General features: G+C 41.7%; 1 protein-coding gene and 1 long non-coding RNA gene across 8 annotated transcripts in view; one reads left to right on the forward strand and one right to left on the reverse strand.

Moving 5' to 3' along the window:
- LOC309629224 overlaps positions 1-15,241 on the reverse strand; it is a 70,656-nt gene extending 55,415 nt beyond the window's left edge. The window contains exon 1 of one of the 2 annotated variants that reach the window (XR_014244931.1): positions 14,682-14,747. This is a non-coding gene — a long non-coding RNA (uncharacterized lncRNA). Of the gene's footprint in view, positions 1-14,681; positions 14,748-14,889 lie in introns of those variants that run through there. The other variant, XR_014244932.1, reaches the window with a different exon arrangement.
- The window catches only part of IGF2BP2 (insulin like growth factor 2 mRNA binding protein 2), a 163,281-nt gene continuing 155,184 nt past the window's right edge, over positions 13,478-21,574 (forward strand). The window contains exons 1-2 of one of the 6 annotated variants that reach the window (XM_082392977.1): positions 13,478-13,749; positions 15,329-15,389. In XM_082392977.1, the coding sequence (XP_082249103.1) occupies positions 13,572-13,749; positions 15,329-15,389 (239 nt within the window). In that variant the 5' untranslated portion in view covers positions 13,478-13,571. Of the gene's footprint in view, positions 13,750-14,700; positions 14,822-15,328; positions 15,390-15,949; positions 17,539-21,574 lie in introns of those variants that run through there. The other 5 variants (XM_082392974.1, XM_082392975.1, XM_082392979.1 and 2 more) reach the window with 5 other exon arrangements.

The raw sequence follows: 21,574 nt of genomic DNA on the forward strand, positions 1-21,574 counted from the left end.
TAATATGCCAAAAATGTTGCATTTTTCTTCCACCTTCAATATTAAAATGGCTACACAAAAATTCACCCATTTTGATAATTCTTTTTTTAAATGCATGCTGATAGGACAGTTGTCACAAAGACTCTAACAAAATTGTTTCGAATGAAGTTAAAGACAACTAAGTGCTACTAGAGCCATCTCATGGAAAAAACAGAGTGAACCTTTTGGCCAACCCAATATATGTGTGTGTATGGATAAAGAGATGCCTAGAAGAATGTTAATCAAAATATTTTTCCTCTATCATAATGTTAAATAATAAAGTCATTCTCCTTTTGATAAAATAATAAATAAATAAATCTATATTAATATTCCTAAGCACCTTCTTTGGAGCTGGCACAGATGTTTCAGAAGCACACAGGCAAATTTTAAGTGTCCAGTGAAGGGGGCCTAATAGAACTGAGCAACCACAACCAACTTCATTTCTCTAAATGACCTGCTGGTTTTTTCTAAGTCAAGTTCTTGGCCTTTCTAGGTCTAATGGCCATCCCTTGCCCGGGATCTCAGATAGTCTCATTTCACTCTGCTAGGACCAGATCACACTAAGAATCAGATTTAGTTCTGGGCATCACACACTTGCATATGCAATGGTGAGTGATCAGAGCGGTAAAGGGTGGGGGCATGTTGAATGATTGGGGGAGAGCTCTGAAAGAACTGGGAGGCCTGCTGGTTGATAACACTGAAGGGCAGGGGAGGAGACGGTTCTGTGTAGCTCCACAAAGCATTACCATGAAGAATAGCGTTGCCTTGCTTCCCTGAGCCTCAGATTCTTCATTCATAATATAAGTTGGTGCGCTTGAAGATCTTGAAGATTTCTTTTAGCTCTAGATTGTTTTGAGTCTTTAGTTAGTGGGGAAAGTGATTTCAGCTCAATTCAAGGAAAAGCTTTCTTCTAATCAACCAATCTTCTGATAAAAGGCAGCTTCAGAACTCAGTGGTGTTGAGCTCTCTGTTAATGTGGGTAGAGTCAGGGTGGTCATCCACCCTGAAGCCTGTGGCAGAATCTCCTGCATTTGCTGGCAAGATGGACCAGATTACTACTAAGGTCCTTTCCAACTCTGTGCAGAAACTTGTTCCAAGTAGCTGCCAGGAGAGCAACTCCCACTGGAGTGACTCTAAAGGGCTCAAAGTCAAGAAACTAGTGGGAAAAGGGAGAACCTACAGTCTGCAGTAACATCCTAACCTGCTATCTACTGAGTGACAGGCCTCATGCCAGGTACTTGATATATAGCATCTTTAACTCTCACAGCAATTCCATGAGGTAGGTATTATTCTCGTAGGTATTATTCTTCTTTTGCAAAGTGGAATTGAGGCTCAGAGATGCTAAGTAACTTTATTAAGGTCACACAGCTAGTAAGTGAAAGTTAGGAAATTCAATTCTAGGTCTACTGACTTCAATATAGCACTTCCCACAATGCTTTCCTGTCTCAGAGGAGCAGGGTGCAATTCAAGGAGGCAAAGAGCATGGAGAAGGGGTATAACATCAAGGAAGCCAAATGCAGTATAAATTAGAAACCATGAACTAAAGACTTCCATTGCCTCTGGGCAGGAAGGGAGTGTTCACTTACAGGATGAGTTTGAGAGGCCACTGTACCAATAGTGGATATTCAACTGTAAAACAAGAGGCTCGTGGAGTTTCTGCTGACATGACTGTTTTGAACTGAATGTTTATGTCCCCCTCTAGAGAATCTTCCAGGATTTTTTTTTTTTTTAATTTTATTTATTTTTGGCTGCATTGGGTCTTTGTTGCTGTGTGCGGGCTTTCTCTAGTTGTGGTGAGCTGGGGCTACTCTTCATTGCGGTGCGTGGGCTTCTCATTGTGGTGGCTTCTCTTGTGGCGGATTACAGGCTCTAGGCGTACAGTACACAGGCTCAGTAGTTGTGGCACGCAGGCTCTAGGGCGCACAGGCTTCAGTAGCTGTGGCGCGTGGGCTCAGTAGTTATGGCTCACAGGCTCTAGAGCGCAAGCTCAGTAGTTGTGGTGCATGGGCTTAGTTGCTCTGCAGCATGTGGGATCTTCCCAGACCAGGGATCAAACCCGGGTCCCCTGCATTGGCAGGCAGATTCTTAACCACTGCACCACCAGGGAAGTTCCCTTCCAGGCTTCCCTTACTGGGAATATTCTTGATCCCTCTTCAGGCATTTATCACTTTTCAACCTTTATTATAATTATTTGAATCACGTTCCCTTAGACCATAGATTCATTGACTAAAGTTGTTTTTTATTATTATTTTATTGTTTATTATATGCCTTTGCCCTCTGCCTTCTGCTTTGGTTCAGCTATTAGAGGGCACTGGGAAGAGTGGGAGAAGAGTAAGATGATAATTATTCCCTCCCTGTCATGCTCTCAACCTGTCGTGCTGCAGTAAGCAGTAACTGTGTTCAACCCAAGTCCAAGGTTTCTATTGCGCTGTCCTCTCCTACAGTTCTCTCGGTTCCTTTAAATTGTCCCTTCCTCCTGTCACTCTTTAGGCCAAGCAGTGGTAATGGCTCCCTGTTGCTGCTAGTGGCAGGGTGCTGCACCAGGCCTTGTTTATGTCCTTTTACCCCACCCACACCTCTAAATAGCACTTTTACTAATATTCACAATCACTCTGATTGAGTGTGCCATCTGTTTCCTACCAGGACCCTGACTAATATATGTACTAAAAGCCTCCTTAAAAAAAAAAAAAAATCCTCTCACTCTTGTAGCTCTTTCCCTTGGCATTTATCTATGTATTTTTAACTAATCTGCCTGTACCATTCCTTGCCTTACCAATTTTAGCCATTATCTATTTTTTTTTTTAAGGGACTTTCTAATTAGTCTTTTTTTTTTTTTAAGATGGGATTTTATTTTTATTTATTTATTTATTTATTTATGGCTGTGTTGGGTCCCCGTTTCTGCGCGAGGGCTCTCTCCAGTTGCGACAAGTGGGGGCCACTCTTCATTGCGGTGCACGGCCCTCTCACTACGCGGCCTCTCCTGTTGCGCAGCACAGGCTCCAGACGCGCAGGCTCAGCAACTGTGGCTCATGGGCCTAGTCGCTCCACGGCATGTGGGATCTTCCCAGACCAGGGCCCGAACCCGTGTCCCCCGCATTGGCAGGCAGATTCTCAACCACTGTGCCACCAGGGAAGCCCTAGCCATTATCTATTGACTTCCCATTGAGGTCAATGACCTTTGGCTCTTCCCCATCTCCTCTCTCCAACATAGTTAGAACCCAGTGGGTTTTTTTTTTTTTTTTAAGAATTTCACTTTATTTATTTATTTATTGGCTGTGTTGGGTCTTCATTTCTGTGCGAGGGCTTTCTCTAGTTGCGGTGAGCGGGGGCCACTCTTCATCGCGATGCGCAGGCCTCTCACTATCACGGTTTCTCTTGTTGTGGAGCACAGGCTCCAGATGTGCAGACTCAGTAATTGTGGCTCACGGGCCCAGTTGCCCCGCGGCATGTGGGATCTTCCCAGACCAGGGCTCGAACCCGTGTCCCCTGCATTGGCAGGCAGATTCTCAACCACTGCGCCACCAGGGAAGCCCCCCAGTGGGTTTTTTAATTAAATTAGATTGGTGAGTGGAAAGATAGCCTTTGTTCTTAGATAGGATGATTTAACATCATAAAGATGCCTGTTATCTCTAAGTTAATTTATAATGTAATGTGATCTGAATAAAATACCAACAACTTTTTATGGAGCTTGACAAGCTGATACCAAACTTCACTTGGAAAAACAAACAAGAATAGACAGGAAAACAGAAAAATTTAAAAAAACTAAAAAAAGAAAGGAAGAAAAATGCTACAAGGGGGACTAGGCATACCGGACATGAAACATACTATAAAGCCTTTATAATTAAACAGTGGGGTATGGACACATGAATAGATAGACCAGTAAAAAAGAAAGTCCAGAAATAGAACCAAATACATATGAAACTTTAGTGTGTGATAAAGGTGGCATATCAAAATACCTGGGCTGAAGGACTTTTAAATAAATACTACTGGAAAAACTAGTTAGCTCTTTAGGGGGAAAAAAGGTAAAATTAGACCCATACCTCATACCACACACAAGAATAAATTCCAAATGGATCAGGGATCTAAATTAAAAAATGAAACCACACAAGTCCTATTTAAAAAACAAAAAAATGAGTGAATTCCTCTTTAACCTGGGTGTAGAGAAAAGCTTTCTAACTATAACTCAAAATCAAATGGAATGAAAGAAAATATTGATAAACCCGATTGCATAAAACTTTGCATGGGAGAAGTAACATCATAAACAAAGTCAAAAGACAATTAAAACCTGGGAGAAAATATTTATAACATGTATCACAGATAAAGGGCTTATATCCTTAATATTTAAGTAACTCATAAAAATTAGACAAAAAATAGATCAAAATCCAATAGAAGAATGGACAAAAGACATGAGCAGAAAATGTACCAAAAAAGGAAATAAAGATGATCCTTAAACATATGAAAAGAAGTTTCTTCTCATTCATAATAAGAGAAATACAAATTAAAACTACACTGATATATCATCTCTCACCAATCAGGTTGGAAAAAATTAAGAATATAATCACACACCTTGTTGGCAGGCTGTATACATTGCACTCTTATACACTGCTAGTGGGAATGCAAATTGGTATAATCTTTATGGAGGAGAATTTCACAAAATATATTTAAAACATACATGTGTATGCACGCATACTCTTTTAACCTAGCAATCCCATTCCTAAGAATTTACCCTGAAGATAAACCTCCAACAGTACAAAAACACACACATAAAAGTTATTCACAGCATCATCGTTTACAAAACTAAAAAATATTGGAGGCCACTGACATGCATATATATGAGATATGAGTAATATGGTGCTGTTAAAAGAAGAAAAAAAAGAATAAGATCTCTATGAACTGATATGATTTCCACGATATATTGTTAAGATATCAAAGTGTAAAAGAGTATCTGCAGTATGCTATTTTTTTTGTATGAAAAAGGGGGAATAAGAAAACATATATGTATATGTTCATTTGTGCAAAAGGAAACAAAGGAAAGATAAACTAGAGACTAAAAAGATTGGTTACCCTCAGGGGATGTGTGGGGATGGGTTGGATAGAATACAAGGAAGGGGGAGGGATGGAAATCATTTGACTATACCTTGTGTTTTGGAACCATGTTAATGTTTTATATATTCAACAACAACAAAAAGAAAAATAAAATCAACAAAGATGGAGGGAAAAACAAAAATGTACAAAAACAAACTAACCAAATTTCAAATGAATAAGAGAACCAACACTGAAGTGGGAAATAAAACTCAAGTGACTTTTTTTTTTTTTTTCAAGTGACTTTTGAACACTGTATTTGGACTGGATACTCTCAGGCTAAACAGAAAAGAACTCTAAACTAATAATAGTTAGAAGCCTAGTTAATAGCCTTCTTTTTCTCAGAAATGTGGGTTAGCAATTCTGTGTATTCTATGACTGATCAAATAAGTAAGTACATTGTGGATAATGAGAGCCAGGTTTCTCACAGTTAAAGGAGAGCTACAAATAAGAAAAGTGGGAAGGAGAAGAAAATGAACCCTGCAGTGTTTCACTGGAATCAGAGGTATCAGTGTGAACTTGTGATTTTTTAATACACATAGTAATAGATAGGTAAAGATAGACAGGTAAATATAGACTGGTATAGATCAGCTTGTGTGTGTATTTACATACATAATCTATTTCCTAGCTCTTTTGGCTGTCAGGGTCTAGAATCAACAATATTCGTGTAGCAATGAGCATATCTGGCATGTAGATCTTGGTTTCTAAATACTATTCTTTGCTAAGGGAGTACCAGGGCTCCTTGGTAAGTGGCTGATTATAGGACTGAGCAGAGAGAGTACAAACATGGAACAATGTCAGAAGTTTCCATGAGCCAGCTTGAAGAGGCTCTCACTGGTCAAATCTGGGACAGTCTGAGCATCAAAAATACTTAATGACAGTAACAGTTTATAACACTTTGAATAAAACAGGAACCCATTAGTCTACACTGATATAATATATTCGGGGGGAGAGGAAAGGAAAGCTCTTCCTTACGGAAGAAAGCCAACTAATAAATATAAAAGGAATGATGAAATTAGAATCACCATTTGGCAACCATAATAATAATCATTAATCTAGTCAAGAAACAATGATACCAAATTTTAAGTAACAGAGTATTTATATAGTTTCAAGGTATTGTCCCAAGAGATATTAGTAACTTTGCAACAGAGAAACCTGGGTGCACATACACCACCTTCAGCAAATGATCAAAGTTAACATCACCAAAATTAGTAATGGGACAAATCAGCATCGTGCGCACCTTGATACAATATACAATATCACTCCTGCTGTATTCCTGCAAGAAAACCTATAACTTGAACCTAATCAAGAGGAAACATCAGAAAAACTCAAATTGAGGGGCACCGCACAAAATAAGTAGCCTCTTTCTCTACTCTCAATGACCCTCATTGTCATTGACATGACAATGTCAATGTCATGAAAAACAAGGAACGACTGAGGAACTGTTCAGATTAAAGGAGAGTAAAGAGACAAAACAGCCAAATGCAACAAATGATTTGGATTTTCTTTTGCTATAACAAACATCATTGACACAACTGGTGAAATCGGAATCAGGTTTGTAGATAACAGTATTGTTTATTTTTGATCATTACACTGGGGTTATAAACAGACTTTTTTTTTTTTTTTTTTAAAGTAGATATAAGCTGAAGTTATTTAGACACAAAGGGACATCCCGTCTGCAGTTTACTCTCAAATGGTTCAGAGAAACAGAGAAAAAGATAAAAGAAATATGGTAGAACATCAACATTTGAGGAATCTGCATAAATGCTATATAGAACTACTTTGTACTATTCTTGCAAACTTCCTATCAGTCCAACATTTTATATATATATTATATATGTATCTATATATATTTGTATATATACAGATACATATAAGTATGTATATGTATAAACCAGAAAAACTTTTAGTTTTAAAAAATGTAGATCCCTGGGCCCCAGCTTTGAAATTTTCATTCAGGAGTTCGAGGGATGGGTCTTGGGAATCTGTATTTTAAAAGTTCTTCTGGTGATTACCATGCTTAATTTAGTTTGAGAATCATTCTGGGCCAGACACAGTGACAAAAATTTTGTTACTGAAGAGGTAGAAAAAGATACCAAACATCCATTTACCTAGCTTTAAAAACAAAAACCAGTTACAATGAAAATTCCACGTGTGCCCCTCAATCTCCTAGTCCCTTTTCTATCCTCCAAGAGGTAACTATTATTCCAAGTTTGGAGCTTCCCCAGAGATCATCATTATGCCAAATTTGAAGTCTGTCATTCCCATGCCTATTTTTATACATTTATACTATACAAATATATCCATATCAGCAATAGAATTGGTTTTGCACGTTTTCAAACTTTAGGAATGGTATCATAAGTATTCAATACTTCCTTCTGCAATACAACTTTTTATTCAGCATGATATGGTTTGGTTTTTAACTGAAACATGTAGCCTATTTCATTTATTTCATCCAGAAGAGAGGGAAAAACCAATGATTCCAGAGAAAACAAATAACATGCATACCCTCTGACCTGATGTGTAATATTCAATTTATGACTATACCGATTTATTTTTAAATCCATTTCCTTACTGGTGGACATTTGGGTTCCAGTTTTTCACTATCCCAGTGCTACTGTGAACCTTGTATGTTTCCTTGTGCACATGTAGCTCTTCAGAGGAGAAACTGCTAGGTCAGAGGATGTGCACGTTTGTTCATTTTCTCTGGAGTCATCAGTTTTTCCCTCTTCTGGATCCTGCATAGTCAGTCATCCATAGTAACAGGAGAGGAGGCAGAATCTATGGGCACAGGTGCAGGTATGTGGGCAGACAAAGTGGGGATTTGTTGGAGTGCTCTTCTGATTGCTTCTATTTTTTCAGTGAAATAGAAAGCAAGGTTACCTGCTGAGACTGAGACCTAGAGTGGATGAAGAGCAACTGGAGAGTGTGAAGAAAGATGATATAAGAGAAGGCCATCTAGGAGAATGATTGCCAGGGAGTGCTAAGAGCCTGTATTTTCAGTTTTACTAGACATTGACATATTGTTCTTCAGAGCAATTGTATCAACGTATACTCTTGCCAGCAGTGGATGGTTGTTTCTGATACTCCTAACCTTCGCCAATACCTTGCCTCATCATAATTTTACAACTTTTGTCAATTTGATATTTGTGAATAGTTCTAATTTCCCATTACTCATGAGTTGAGCTTACTGTCCATTTGAGCTTCTTCTGTGAATTAGCCCATTCATATTCTCTCCCATTTTCTTAATGGTTGTCTTTTTCTGATTGATTTGTAAGTTCTCTTTTGCAGTTTGGATAATACATCTGTGTTTAAATTATGACTGTACAAATATTTTCACTGTTGAGCCTATGACCATTGCTCCTTTCTAGTATGACCATGTGTTTTTCCTAGAGTTAATGATTTCTTTGTTTTTCCATTTGCCTATTTTCCATATACCTGTGATTTTTTCCAAATGCTCCAACATGCCTGCCATTCTATCAGAAATAATTACTATGCACTCATACATGAGTTCCATTCTTTTGTTCCTTGAAGTCCTCACTTTCCAAGCCACATATATTCTCTTGTTCCAGCCTGTGCTGATTGCTCTCTGAAAGGCTGCATTGCTGGCATTCTGAATCTTCTATTCAGTCTCTTGGGCTGGATTCATTTCCCTAATCCCATGTCTTCTTCTTTCATGGTGTTGCTGGCACTTGTCCTCCAGTAGCTTCCCCCCAAATGGAGGCATGTCTGAATCCTTGCAAGTATTTTTAAATTGATGGTCTAACTAGGTTTAGAATTCTAGACTGGAAATCATTTCCATTTGGTTGTGAAGGCATTGCTCTACTGCCTCCTAGAGTCCTTTGTTTTAGAAATACATTTCCATTCTCTTTCCAAATCCTTTTTATGTGACCTCTTTTCTCCCAGCTGCTGGGTTTGTTTGGGTTCTAAGTTTTACAGTGTGTTTTTGCTCTGGATCTTTTGTGTTGAGCCTTCAGTAAACCCCTTCAATCTGGAGATCCATGTCTTTAATTCCGGAAGGTTCTTGTTTTTGTTGTTGTTTTTCTGGCATTATTTTCTCTGTTCTCTTTTTCTCAAACTTATTCTAAATCAATATTTGGATTTAATTTTAGGTGTGGAACAGATGCTTTTTTGTGTCTCTGTGACTTTGCATATGCGATTCCTTCTACCTAGGATGCATTTCCTCTCCCATTCCTTCTCCTATCTTAGAAAATCCCTACTTATCTTTCAAAGTACATTTCCAACTTCAGTTCTTCTATGGTGATCCCCTCTGTGATCTTAGGCTGAATAAGACATCCTCTCCTCCTGTATGCTCACAAAGTCTTTTCTGGCGCCTCTAATGCCAAACTATAATCTGTTTATACATCTGCCTCCTCCATGATCATAAACTCCTTGAGCAGGATGATGTTTATCCACTTCTGGATCCTCAGTGCCTAACACTGTGTAATGCCATGAATGAATGAACAAATTCAACAAGAGGTGAAAAATGAACATTTCTTCCTGCTGTATGTCAAGCGCCATGCAAGGTAGGTACCATCTCATACATTTTCATTTAATCTTTAGAGCAAACCTCAGATAATAACTGTTTATGCAACAAATATTACCTGGGCTCCTAGTATGTGCCAGGTTTGATATTGGTGAAAGGATGAAAAACCCAAGACCTCAAAAAGACTTTTTTTCTCATACAGTTTTTAAAAATTGACATGTAATTCACATATCATAAAATCCATCTGTTCAAAATGTACACCTCAGGGGTATCACCACTAGACAACATATTTTTTTATCTGTATAAAGGAAATGCTGTGTGTATCCTGGGGTCAAGTCAGAAGAGAAAACAGTTTACCAGGGGAAGAAATGCATTCCAGGGAAAGGGAGCAGTATGTGTAAGGGAGTACAGCTCTGAGATGGCCCAGTATTTGGAAAATATGAAAAGTGGAGGGGAGCTGGAGTTTATAGTGAGGAAGTAGGTTGGGCTATTTTACAAATGAGGAATCTGAAGTTCTGAGAGGTGAATTAACTCAACTAAGGTCAATTTCTCTTCTGCCAATTTGGGAACTGTATCTAAACAGTTACCCCACCACCAATCATTCCCAACAAGCAGGCAGGTGCTGACACCACCAAATACTGTATTATCAAATACTGAATTGCCTCCAAATCCCTCAGCCTTCCAGGAAATAGGCTTCATTTTCTCTCCCAACTCCTTGTATTACCTAGAACCATTGGCCACAATGACCACCATAATTAGTTGAACAAAAACATTTCCACTGTGGTTTTTTTAGACTCCAAAGGTTAAGGCCACCACAGTGATACTATCAGATGGTGCTCCGTCCATGGACAAAATATTGGTCATGAAAGTCAAGATGAAGCCTTAATACTTCATGAGCTCTTTGTTAGGCTAACATGTGTTTGCCAATCATATTTCAAGCCCTCTGTATGACCATGAAAGAAGTCTACTTTTCTGGGCTTGTTTTCCTACCTGCAAAGTGACATTAAGAAATCTTGTCCCAGTCACCTTACCACCATCCTGCCCAAAAGAACCATTGGAAAACCATGAGGATCTGTACTGTTTTGAAATTCTTGAGGAAAAGGTCAATATATGCTTTTAAAAGTAATATGCCTAATATAAGAATTTTCCCAAATTTCTGACCTCAGTGCAACATTCATAAAATTTTTGCTTATTAACCTTAAATTCAGCCCGGATCAATCTCTATTTCATCTCTCTGGGAAGGGAGGAGTCAGGGGATCTCAGGAGAAAACACGTAGAAAATAAAGTTTTGTCAAGCAGTGGCAAAGACTTCTGGATTTCTGTTTTGCATTCGGAGGCTGTTCCATTCTCTATCATGTGAAAAAGCAACTCTGCCTTCTAAGATAATGATCTGTGGGTGCTACAAGATCAGAGGTGTGGTGGAAACACATCCCCCTTAAGTTACCTATCAAGCTCTTCTCCAGCACTATATTTACAAACCACCAGCAGGACAGAAGACACAAATTACAGCAAAGACCAGTTATTTTTCAGAAAAAAATATGAAAGTGACCTGGTGAAGCAGGGTAGAAGAGTTCACCAGAAGCCAACTCTGCCAAGAATCTTTAGATGCTTGCTACCCACTAGAGAATCCATGCTAAAGTGTTTGCAGGTTTGCAGTAGGACCAAGGAATTGACATGTCTGAAAATATTATACACAAAAGTTTTACTAACCTTTCAGAGACCAATTATCCCTGCCACTCTTGTTTCTCTTTTAGAATGTGCAGTTTTGAAATACTGGAAGTAAAATAAAGCAAATAGTATGAAGGTGATCATACCAATTATCTCTTTCCCCCCAAGGAAATATTTTAAAGCTCATGAGTTCCTGGGGGAAAGAAAAGAAACAAGCATTAAGTGTGTATCCACTGTCTCAACACACTACTCAGTTATCCTTTGTGTAGCCTTCACAACAGCCAAGAGTTGGTCACTTTATCCTCTCTTTATGGATGAAGAAACTTAGGCTCAGAGATGCTGGAACACTACATGCCACAACGCTGAGGTCTGAATCCTAATCCGAAAGACCTTCCACCGGCCAGTGTTTCCTAGACAAGAATCACCTGGGAGTACTTACAGAAAATACAAAATCCAGGCTCACAGTCAGTCTTCAAAGGAAGGGGCCAGGGAACGCGTATTTTTTTTTTTTTTTTAGGAAGCCGTGCTCCCTCCACCCACTTGGTCGACAGGAGAGCTTGAGAAAGAGAGTACTTCACGACCCAGCCAGGAGACCATCCCTACATTTGTGGCTTCTCCAGCAAGAGACCCTCAACGTCCTCAAAATACATAAATAAATAAATAAATAAATAACCAACCCACGTTCCTCCCGTCAAACTATCACCTCTCCTAAGGCCCCCAGAAGTGCAGATCTTGGAATCTTCTTCTGCCCCTTCGCCTCTGAATCCTGCCCATTTTTTTCCTTCCTGTAGAACTTCATTTCCTGGCTGGGACCAGGCTCTAACCACCAGACTTCCAGCCGAGCCCCGGAACTCGCAACCGGTCTCCAGCCTGTCTGGCTCCTTCCCTAGCCCCTCGGCTCGGGCTGCTCTCATCCCAACCCTGCCTCTTCCGTCGGTCACGTTGTTTCCTCCGCTTGGAAGGACCTCTTTCCTCTCCGGGCCCTTCCCAATGCTCGGGGAACTCCTACACCGCCTGAGCGCCTCCACTTCCAGTCACCCTCGCCTCCCACCACCCCGGCGGGGGTACTGAACCCGGCCTCGAAGCCTAGCAGCAAGCGTTGGTCCTCCCGGCCGCAGTCCTTGCCCCCTCCTCGCTCGCCTCCCCACCCGCCACCTGGCTTCGCAGCGGTGGCTCGGGAAGCCCTAGGCACTTCCCAGAATAGAGAGCAGCTGCCAACGTCAGGCTGCCGCCGGCCGCGAGGTTCCGGGCGCACGGGGTGCGGGCGGAGGGGACGTTGCTCCGCTCTGGCCTTCCTTCTCCCCTCGCGGGCCGGGAAACTGAGGCCCAGGGCCGGAGCAACTTCCCCAGGGTGCAAGGTCCGTGAGGGCCCGGCCGGTCCTGGGCCCCAAGCGTCCCGACCCCCGTCCGCGCTCCCTCGACCACACGCGCCGCCCGGTTACCCGGGAGAGTGGGGCGGGGAGCGGGTCTCCGAGCGAGCGCTCCGCCCGGGAACGCGCAGGGAGCCGGACTCGGCCAACTCGCCGCGAAAAGTTGTGGTCTCCCAGCCTGCCCTCGCTTCTCACCTCCGAGACACACCTTCCCGCCGGCCCTGCAGCCGCGCCCTCACATCCGGTCCACCTTGCGCACACCCCTTTCCACGCTCTCCCACAGCCCCTCGCCCTCCTACGCCTGCGGCTCCCAGCCGCTCCCCCTCGCGCATTCCCACCCGCGCCCGGGGCGCGCCTTCCCCTCCCCGCCGCTCGCCCGGCCTCCGCGCCGCGCCTGCCCGGGGTTCTGGCTCCCGGGAGCCCCAGCCCCAGGCCGCGACCCGCTTCCGCCCGCCCGGCGCGGGGCAGAAGTCCCGGTAGCCGCGCGGAGCGCTCGGAGCGCGGGGGGCGCGAGGCGAGGGGCGCAGCGGCGCGGGGCGGGGAGGGGGCGCTCGCTCGCTCACTCTCGGCTGCGCACACGCCCGTACAAACTCTCACACAGACACACGCGGGGTGCGCTGCCGCCGCCCGCCGCTGCTCCTCCTCCCGCCACCGCCTTGAGAGGGAGAGAGGGAGGCAGAGAGAGCGCTTTGTCCGCGCGCCGCCGCCCGGCCCGGGACTCTGCCCCGAGGAGGCAGCCGCGCCGAGTCCCCGCCTCCGCCTCTGCCCCCGGGCGGGCCGGGCCGGCCGCGGTGGGGGGAGCCAGGCTGAGGGTGGGGGTGGGTGGCGGGCGGGCGGAGGGCGGGGAGGGGGGGCGGAGGAGGAGGAGGGGAGACGAGGGCAGCGGAGGAGGCGAGGAGCGCCGGGTACCGGGCCGGGGGAGCCGCGGGCTCTCGGGGAAGAGACGGATGATGAACAAGCTTTACATCGGGAACCTGAGCCCCGCCGTCACTGCCGACGACCTCCGGCAGCTCTTCGGGGACAGGAAGCTGCCCCTGGCGGGACAGGTCCTGCTCAAGTCCGGCTACGCCTTCGTGGACTACCCCGACCAGAACTGGGCCATCCGCGCCATCGAGACCCTCTCGGGTGAGCAGTCGGCGCTGTCCCCCTCCCCCCGCCTCGCCCAGCTCAGGCCGGGACGGCGCCCGGAGGGAGGCCGAGCCCAGCGGGCGGCGCCCGGCGGGGTCTTTAGCGCCCGCACGTTCACTTCCACGCACCAGACCTTCAACTCTCACCGCCGGCCCGCTCTTGGGACGGCCCGCTCCCCTCCCCCCACGGCTCCGGACTCACCCCTTGCCCTCCCAGCCGCAGCCCTGGGGCGACCCCCGAGCCTCCCCTAGGGTTCCCGAGGCTCTCTCGCTCTCCCGGGGCACCCCTTGTTCCTCCGGCTCCCCGAGTTGCTTTCCAGAGTTCCCCACCCCCATCCTTAGAGAGCCCCCGTCTCCCCTTCTTCCCTGACCTTCCCGTCACCCCTTTTGTCAGGGACCCCCCCCAAACCCTGCATGTCCTTCTCCCTTGACCGGACCTTACCCCTTCCCGTGCCTCGTGCCCAGGACCTCTCGCCCTCTGGCGTCCCCTGAGCCGCACTCTCCTTTCGAGCCCCCTCCCCAGGTCGCCCCGCGGTCCCCCACTTTTGGCACCCCCTCGGCGCCACCCTGACGATCCCCTCCGAGGTTTCGGGGCTCCCCCCACCCCGCCTTTGCACGACGGCACATCTCTCTCGGTCCTCTCCCGAACCTCAGTCCCTTCTCGCTTGTCTCTCAAGCGCTCCTATTTTTCTCTGAATTTTTTGTCCGATTTTATTGAGAAGAACTCGGGGCTGGGGGCTTTCCGCCGCCTGTCCCCCCGCCTCCCGCTCGGCCAGAAGCATCTTTTTACGAGGTGCCCTGTCTCAACTCGGTGGGGGCCCGGACTGAGAACCGAGAAAGAGGCGACCGGGGGGCCCGCGAGAGCGCTGGAGCCCAGACGGGAGACGGAGAGCGACACACACACACAGACTCGCGCGCGCGCGCACTCACCAACTCTCCCTCCCGCACACGCACCGCTCGGAGCCGCGCTCGCCCCCAGGCCACGAGCCTGCGCCCCCCGAACCTCGGCCCGGCCGGAGCCCCTTCCCCACCGGCGCGCGGGGTGGGGGCGGGGCGGCGGCGAGGCCAAGGTGACCAGAAGCAGGCGGGGACCCGGCTCTCGCGGAAGCGGCCCCTGGGGGGCTTCGGCGTGTCTCACCAGGGCCACCGGGAGGAGAGGGCAGGGAGGGGAGCGCAGCGGAGCCTTCGGAGCCCGGATTAGCGCAATGGAGAGGTGGGGGCCCGGAGAGGAGCGGGGCCGCGCCAGCCCTGCAGCTTGAGTTTCAAATGAGCTCATCCTTTCAAATTGGCGCCGCTCTTTATTAAATTTGTTTTTCCGGTAATGCCACCCACAGCTATACCTGGGGTCGGGATCCGGGCTCGCACCCTTGCCACCTCGTCCCGGGGAACGAGGCGACTTGGGGCGCCCACCTTTTTTCCCCACTGGGAACCAAGTTTGCCCAGCTCGAGCGGGGTAGGAGACCCCTTGAGGGCGCCCGAAGGCGGAGCCGGAGCGTGGAGTTCTGTGCGTGCCCCTCCTAGCCCCCCGCCGGTTTGATCGCAGGAAGGTTCTGAGTGCTTTAATTTCTGTTTTAAAGGTAAAGTGGAATTGCATGGGAAAATCATGGAAGTTGATTACTCAGTCTCCAAAAAGCTCAGGTAAATATATTTTGCTTAGTTTTTTTGTGTGATTGGTCTTACGTCTAAATAAAAAAAAATACACTCAGTTTTTTAAAATGTGCTTGTATAGTTTTTTAAAAGGCGTTTGTTTGTTTTTGTAGTGGAGTTAAAATAGTTTAGAAAGCTACATTTTTTACTTTCATTATATAAGGTGTTTACTGTACTTGGAAAATATCTGGTGCCTTATTGGGGGTGGGTGGCGAACACTAGCTGTGTTAAATTCGCTGGGACCGTTTAACTTGTTTATGAAAACTTGCCTCCCACCCACCACTCCCACCCCTGCCCCCCAGCACAATGGCAACAAATGCTTGTCAAGACTTCCTGTGAGATGTTAAGAGTAAATATTTACTGTGTCAGCTAAATTGCTTAACTAAACTTCGCGATTATTGCGATTAATTAGTTTTCTTTTTTAGATACCTTAGTGTTGAATAATAAAATAATTCAGCAAGGGGTCGATATTTTTGCATAGTGCTTTAAACAAGTAGGTTGTTTGGATTAGGTGGCAGTTAAAAGCCAGACTTTTTTAGTCACTGAGACTACTGAATATTGCTTCTGAGCGTTTTCTTGTTGTTGCTGCTTTTAAGATATGTTTGAGGCTAAACAAATATCACTGTGAAATCTATAATTATATTTAAGTGCACTGTTGTTAATGAAGGACTAAAAAGTTTTGTGGAGGTTGGATTTCTCCACAGTGATTTGCTTATATGAGAATGTCTGTGAGTAGAGAATGAGGGAGAACATCTTTGTTTAAAGTTTATTGTGGACTTTAAATTTGGGCCCTTTATTACTCATTCTAGATTTTTTTTCTATGTGTCGTAACTTAGTTTATATCCCATTCACATACATTTCTTCACCATTAGTCATTAAGTAGCTGAATTGGAGACTCTAAGTGAAGTCTTTGACTTACCACCTTTACAGTTTGTGATTCTCAATAGTGTAACCATTTACTTGATTTTTGCCAGGATTGAATAGATTTTAAAACAAACTATCCCAATTGTTAAATACATAGATGTTTTGCTTAAAGGGTTTCTAAAAATGTGTGCACATTTCCAGATATGTTTTAACTAAGCAACAGATTATCTTTTGTTTGCCAATGATTCCAGTGGCATATCAGAAAACTACTTAATAACTTAAAAAAAAAGAGGTAAAAGTTATGATTTGCAGTTTCATGTGTAGTATTAAGCTAGTTCTTCTCTCTAGGAAGAGATGTAATGTGCAGCTGATTAATTTTTCAATTAAGTATTTTAAGTTTGTATGCTTTTCTTAAATTTTTTTTTGCTTGAAAAATCGAAGTTGAAGCTTTTTGATACATTAACTATTTACTGTAAGTTAAAATTACTCATCTTATAACACTTGAATATTGGATGAATATATTGAACAGGGTTTGAAAGAACCACCCAAAATATTTGATGGGTTATGTTTCTATAAATATCTAATTCTGTTGGCTGTATAATTGTTTTGAGGTTTTTTTTTTGGTTATAATTAGTAAAAATCGGTAGAATTTTATCTTTGGTTAGTTGGTGTCTCATTTCATGTTGCAAAGTATATTATTTAATGTTGCAATGTAAGTGAAATACTAGTTTATCCAAAGTTATTAACATCTCTTGAAACTTCTCACAAATATATTACTTTTTAACTTTTTTCTTTCAAAATACAGAGGTTATTTGCTGTTAGCTGGAGGGTCATTTAGATGATTTTGCTGTGTTTATATAAGAGTTCAGAATTAAAAGCTTGTCCCAAATTTTTAGTATTAATTAAATAAAGAGCAGTCTAGGACTTATACAGCTCTATTGGTACATGATTTCTTTGAACACTGTGGGTAATATGAAATACCTAGGAGGTAGATTGAAATGCGCTGTGTATGATTCACTACTCTGAAGATGTCTGACATGCCAAATGTATGCATAAGCTGCTGCTGTAGAGGGCTGCTTCATTTCTGATTGGATAGCTTTGATCTTTCTTCCTTTCCTTTATTAGTTTAAAATGCAGAAATTAGTTACTGGTACTGCAGGCTAAGGGAGAGAGAGCTGATGCCTGGTGTTGTGTACTGAGCTCAGACTCCTGGGAGGAGGCAGCTGTGTGTTCTCATGTACAGGGCTCCACCACGGAGGGGACTCTCAAAAACAGGGTACTGTGACATTTGAAACCAAAGCTTTTATGTTATATGGTGACTATTTTGGTGTTCTTTTATTGCACTTGCATGAAAATTAACAAGTTAAAAGTACATTTGTTGGCCTTCAGTCAGTTCTATATGTGGTTTTTGTGTTAGTAGAAGTGAAAATGTGAAGAAAACAATTCATCCTCATTGCTTGCTTACTTAAAAAACCATTCCACAAGTGAGTGCTCATTTTCTTTATATTGTTCTGATTTCTTTCTGTTCTCAAGAATCAGTTTTAATATCTATATTCCAAATAGATTTTTTTTTAACCTAATGATACTTGGGAGGAGATGTTTTTTATCTTAAGTTATGAAAATATTGGCATGCCATTTGCTTACCAATTGGATCTTTTGTTAAATATCATTCTAGCATTATTTTATATGTGCTGTTTTTGTAGACAGACTAGATAGTATTATTTTCTCAGGGTCACTTAGAAGTAGAAAACTCTTTTTTCTTTTGCCACATGTGCTTCATTCTTATTAAATGCAAATTATTGTAATGTAAACCATGTACAAACCATCTATTTTTCTTACTTTCTAAGTTGGCTTCAGGCTCTGTTGAATAAAAATCTTTGATTCTTTTTTCTCTATTCTCATTTCTTGGTAGCATATATGAATCAAAGATTTCTTAAGGAAGAAAAAACAGACAAAGGGCTGTAAAAGTTGTGGAAACTTCCTTGATAGAAATTTCATTTTTGATGTTGATGAGAGTTTAGTTTAAAAAAAATTTATATACTATATGTATCTACACACATGCACACACACACACATTGCATAAATTGTTTTGAGCTAAGACATACGCTAACCTGAATATGCTTTGTAACTAAAGTTGAATGATTCTGTGAGAAACAAAACTTTGAAAAATGCAATTTCTGCCCACTTCTAGGAAGTAACTAAGTGGTGCTAGACATGCTTTCACTAAGATGGTGAGAGTACTATGAGGTAGTGTAGGAAAAAGCTATGAATTTGTCTTTCATGAGTTAAAAATCAGTAATTGTGTTCTCTCCAATGCAAATGAATTTGGTCTCCTATAGGAATGTTAAAGAAAACAGTATCTCAATTGTGTTTTGCTTGTATGTACTACATTGTGTATAGTTGAATTAAATACCAAAAAGAAAAAAAAAAACCCAACCACCCAACCTCAAGCCCTCCCTGCAACAAAGGCTTTTGATGGATCAATTTTTAATTTTGTAGCAACAGAAAAGACTTTATTAGGTTAAAATCATATGGTACCCTATTTCAAGAATTTGTTGAATTAGAAATTAAGGCCTGGATTTAATTGTATAGATTCCATGTGTGGATATTTTATATATATATATATATGTACACACACATACACACACATATATATATTACTCTAAGGTTAGTTTTGATTTGTCTTTGAGTTGGACATTTAGTTTCCCATTTTAAAAAAAGGCTAGTAATTTTTTTATGCAGTTCTAGGGAATGCCATAGAAAATTACACATTTTGATGACCTTTAAGAGATAAGTGTTGGAATTAAAATAGAAGCAATAAAGAAAAAAATTACTTGGTAATTCAGGTTTAAAATTCTAGTTTGTGTTTTTAAAAGACTGGCCATTTGATGTTTTTTACGTTATTTGGTTAAATATTAAAAGCCATTGAAATCTACAAATCAAAATAGATGTTATATGGGGCTTGATTTTCCAATTTGCCAAATTCATATCAATTTTAAATTATATTGTAGTGATTTATAGAAGTACTAGATGGCTAAACACATAAACGTTAATTCTAAAAGGTGATTTGGTGACATGTAATACATTTGTCAAATTGTGTTTTTTTAAATAATAATGTTTCTTTGTAATTATGGCTGGGTATAAGATGACCAGTAAGGGATGGTCTCAGAGTTTGTTTTTTATTATGTTAGCCTGAGATTATCATTTATATAGAGAAGATGAGAGAAGATTAATAATATTTGTAGAACACCTTTTATACATAATGATCTAAAGTACAATATATTTTCTTTAAGAAGAAAAATTTTAAAGGACGTTAGAAGATTTAGAACTAATACATATCAAAATCAACATTTCACTATTATTTTGAGTAAATGTTTTTTATTTTACAGAGGTTGTTCCAGTTTTTTAAATGGGGGGGAATGTAAATAACATTGAAATGTGCATAAAAGGGTAGTAATTTGGGCACATTTATTAAAAGTCAAAAAGTTATGAAAATCAGATTTCTATAAGAACTATTTATACATATTTGATACTTTCAACTTTCTAAATATTTGCTGTCTCCTGCTGAATCACTCTTCCAAGTCTGCTCATGAAATCCTCAAAAATAGATGAGCAATTGGTCAGTTGTTAGAGGACATAATTTGGGCTTAAGTGTATCATCTCTGTGGTTCAGCAGGGTGTGTGCACATGGGTGTGTGTGTGTGTGCGCACACGTGCGTGTGTGTTTTATGGGAGACAGTAGTTTCAGACAGATGGTATCAAGAGGGAAGAGGAGGATATCTTTAAATTAAACAACAAATGTTCTGGATTTTAGTCCTGACAAGGCAAATGAAAATTGCTAGGTGTTTGAACCTTGTGGTAATTAAAGGGAGTCAAGTGCAGTAATATGTGCCTTGAGTGATGCATAACTCTTGCAGGTGGTTAACCTTGTGGGAGCCAGGGCACAGACACCTGTAGTGGCTTCTTCAGTGAGCATGCTCCTGGAAGGACCATTCTGTGGGAAATTTACTCTCCTTCACTTTTGCTTGGATGTCTCCTCTCACTAAGAATTGGCAAGTGATTCTGTGTAGGCTTTGATTTTCTATAGAAGATTTAAGATTTGAATATGCATTTTCATTTAGAAATTCTATACTGTGGAAGACAGTGTATTATTTTGCATAACAAAAGTACTCTGAGAGAATCAATTTCATTAGAAGAAGCATAGTATTGAGCTGGTTTCTTTGGAGGCTGTTAAAAAAGTTGAATAATAAATTTCAAAAATATATTTAAAAAAATTATATTTAAATGCCACCAAAATGTCTTCAGTGTTCTTATTGGTGTTGAAGAAGAAAGTGGTGGGGTTTGGCTAAACCAATTTTTTAAACCAGCTTTCTAAAAATTTTAGTCAAAAGCATAATTTCCAAAAGTTATGATTAACTTCTTAATTTGAAGAATGGGAGAGTTCTGTTTAACAAAACTTGCCCAAGTAATTTGTTAGTCAAGATTTGTCCTTTTTACACTCAAATTAAAGTTCAAATTAGTTTGGGTGGTCATTCAAAACACTATCACTGAAGAAAACATAATAGCAAATAAACAACGAACACCTACCAGTAAAGATAACAGTCTTTCCTTTCATTTATCACCATTAAAATATTTTTAAAAATCTTTTACTTTATAATTTGACTTCATGCTTACAAACTTGTAATTTTCATTTGGTGGCATGGACTGTATGGGTTCTATTTTGGGCAGCAAAATTGCAGAGTGCTCAGAGCATTATTTTTAAGGTTTTTCTTTTCCTGTTTTGATCATGTACTTTAGTCTGGTCTTTCCATAAAATAGTGAAGAAAAATTATTTTCTTTTACAGAAAAATTCAGATTTTGTTACTTTGGCTTCCAAAGAGGAGGGAGAATATAATTACTGTTTCTTTAATTTGGTTTAGTGTTTGATGGCATGTTGAGGTGTTGAATAAGTAGACCAGAGAAAATGGATACTTTTGCATTAATAGCAGGCAATCGAGTCCAAAATGATGTCCATCATTTAATAGATATGTTTTTTCCCCAAGCCTCTGGTTCTCACTAAATAATAAGCTTACATTTTGGAGACATGTTTTGTTTATTCTTGGATTTCCTATTTATTTATCTGTTCTATACTTTATTTCTTAAAATGTGAAGATTTAGTTAGAATTTTCCCATTCTGTTTATTATCAAGAATATTTCATAAAATAGGTATTTCAGTAAGTCCAATAAATGAAAATTAAGAGTTCTGATGCATGTTTTGGACTTTCTTCTATCTATCTATATCATAAGAAAATGTTGTACCTAATGACCAGGAT

The sequence above is a fragment of the Balaenoptera borealis genome, assembly GCF_965194805.1.
Source record: "Balaenoptera borealis genome assembly, chromosome: 5".
Classification (NCBI taxonomy): Eukaryota; Metazoa; Chordata; class Mammalia; order Artiodactyla; family Balaenopteridae; genus Balaenoptera; species Balaenoptera borealis.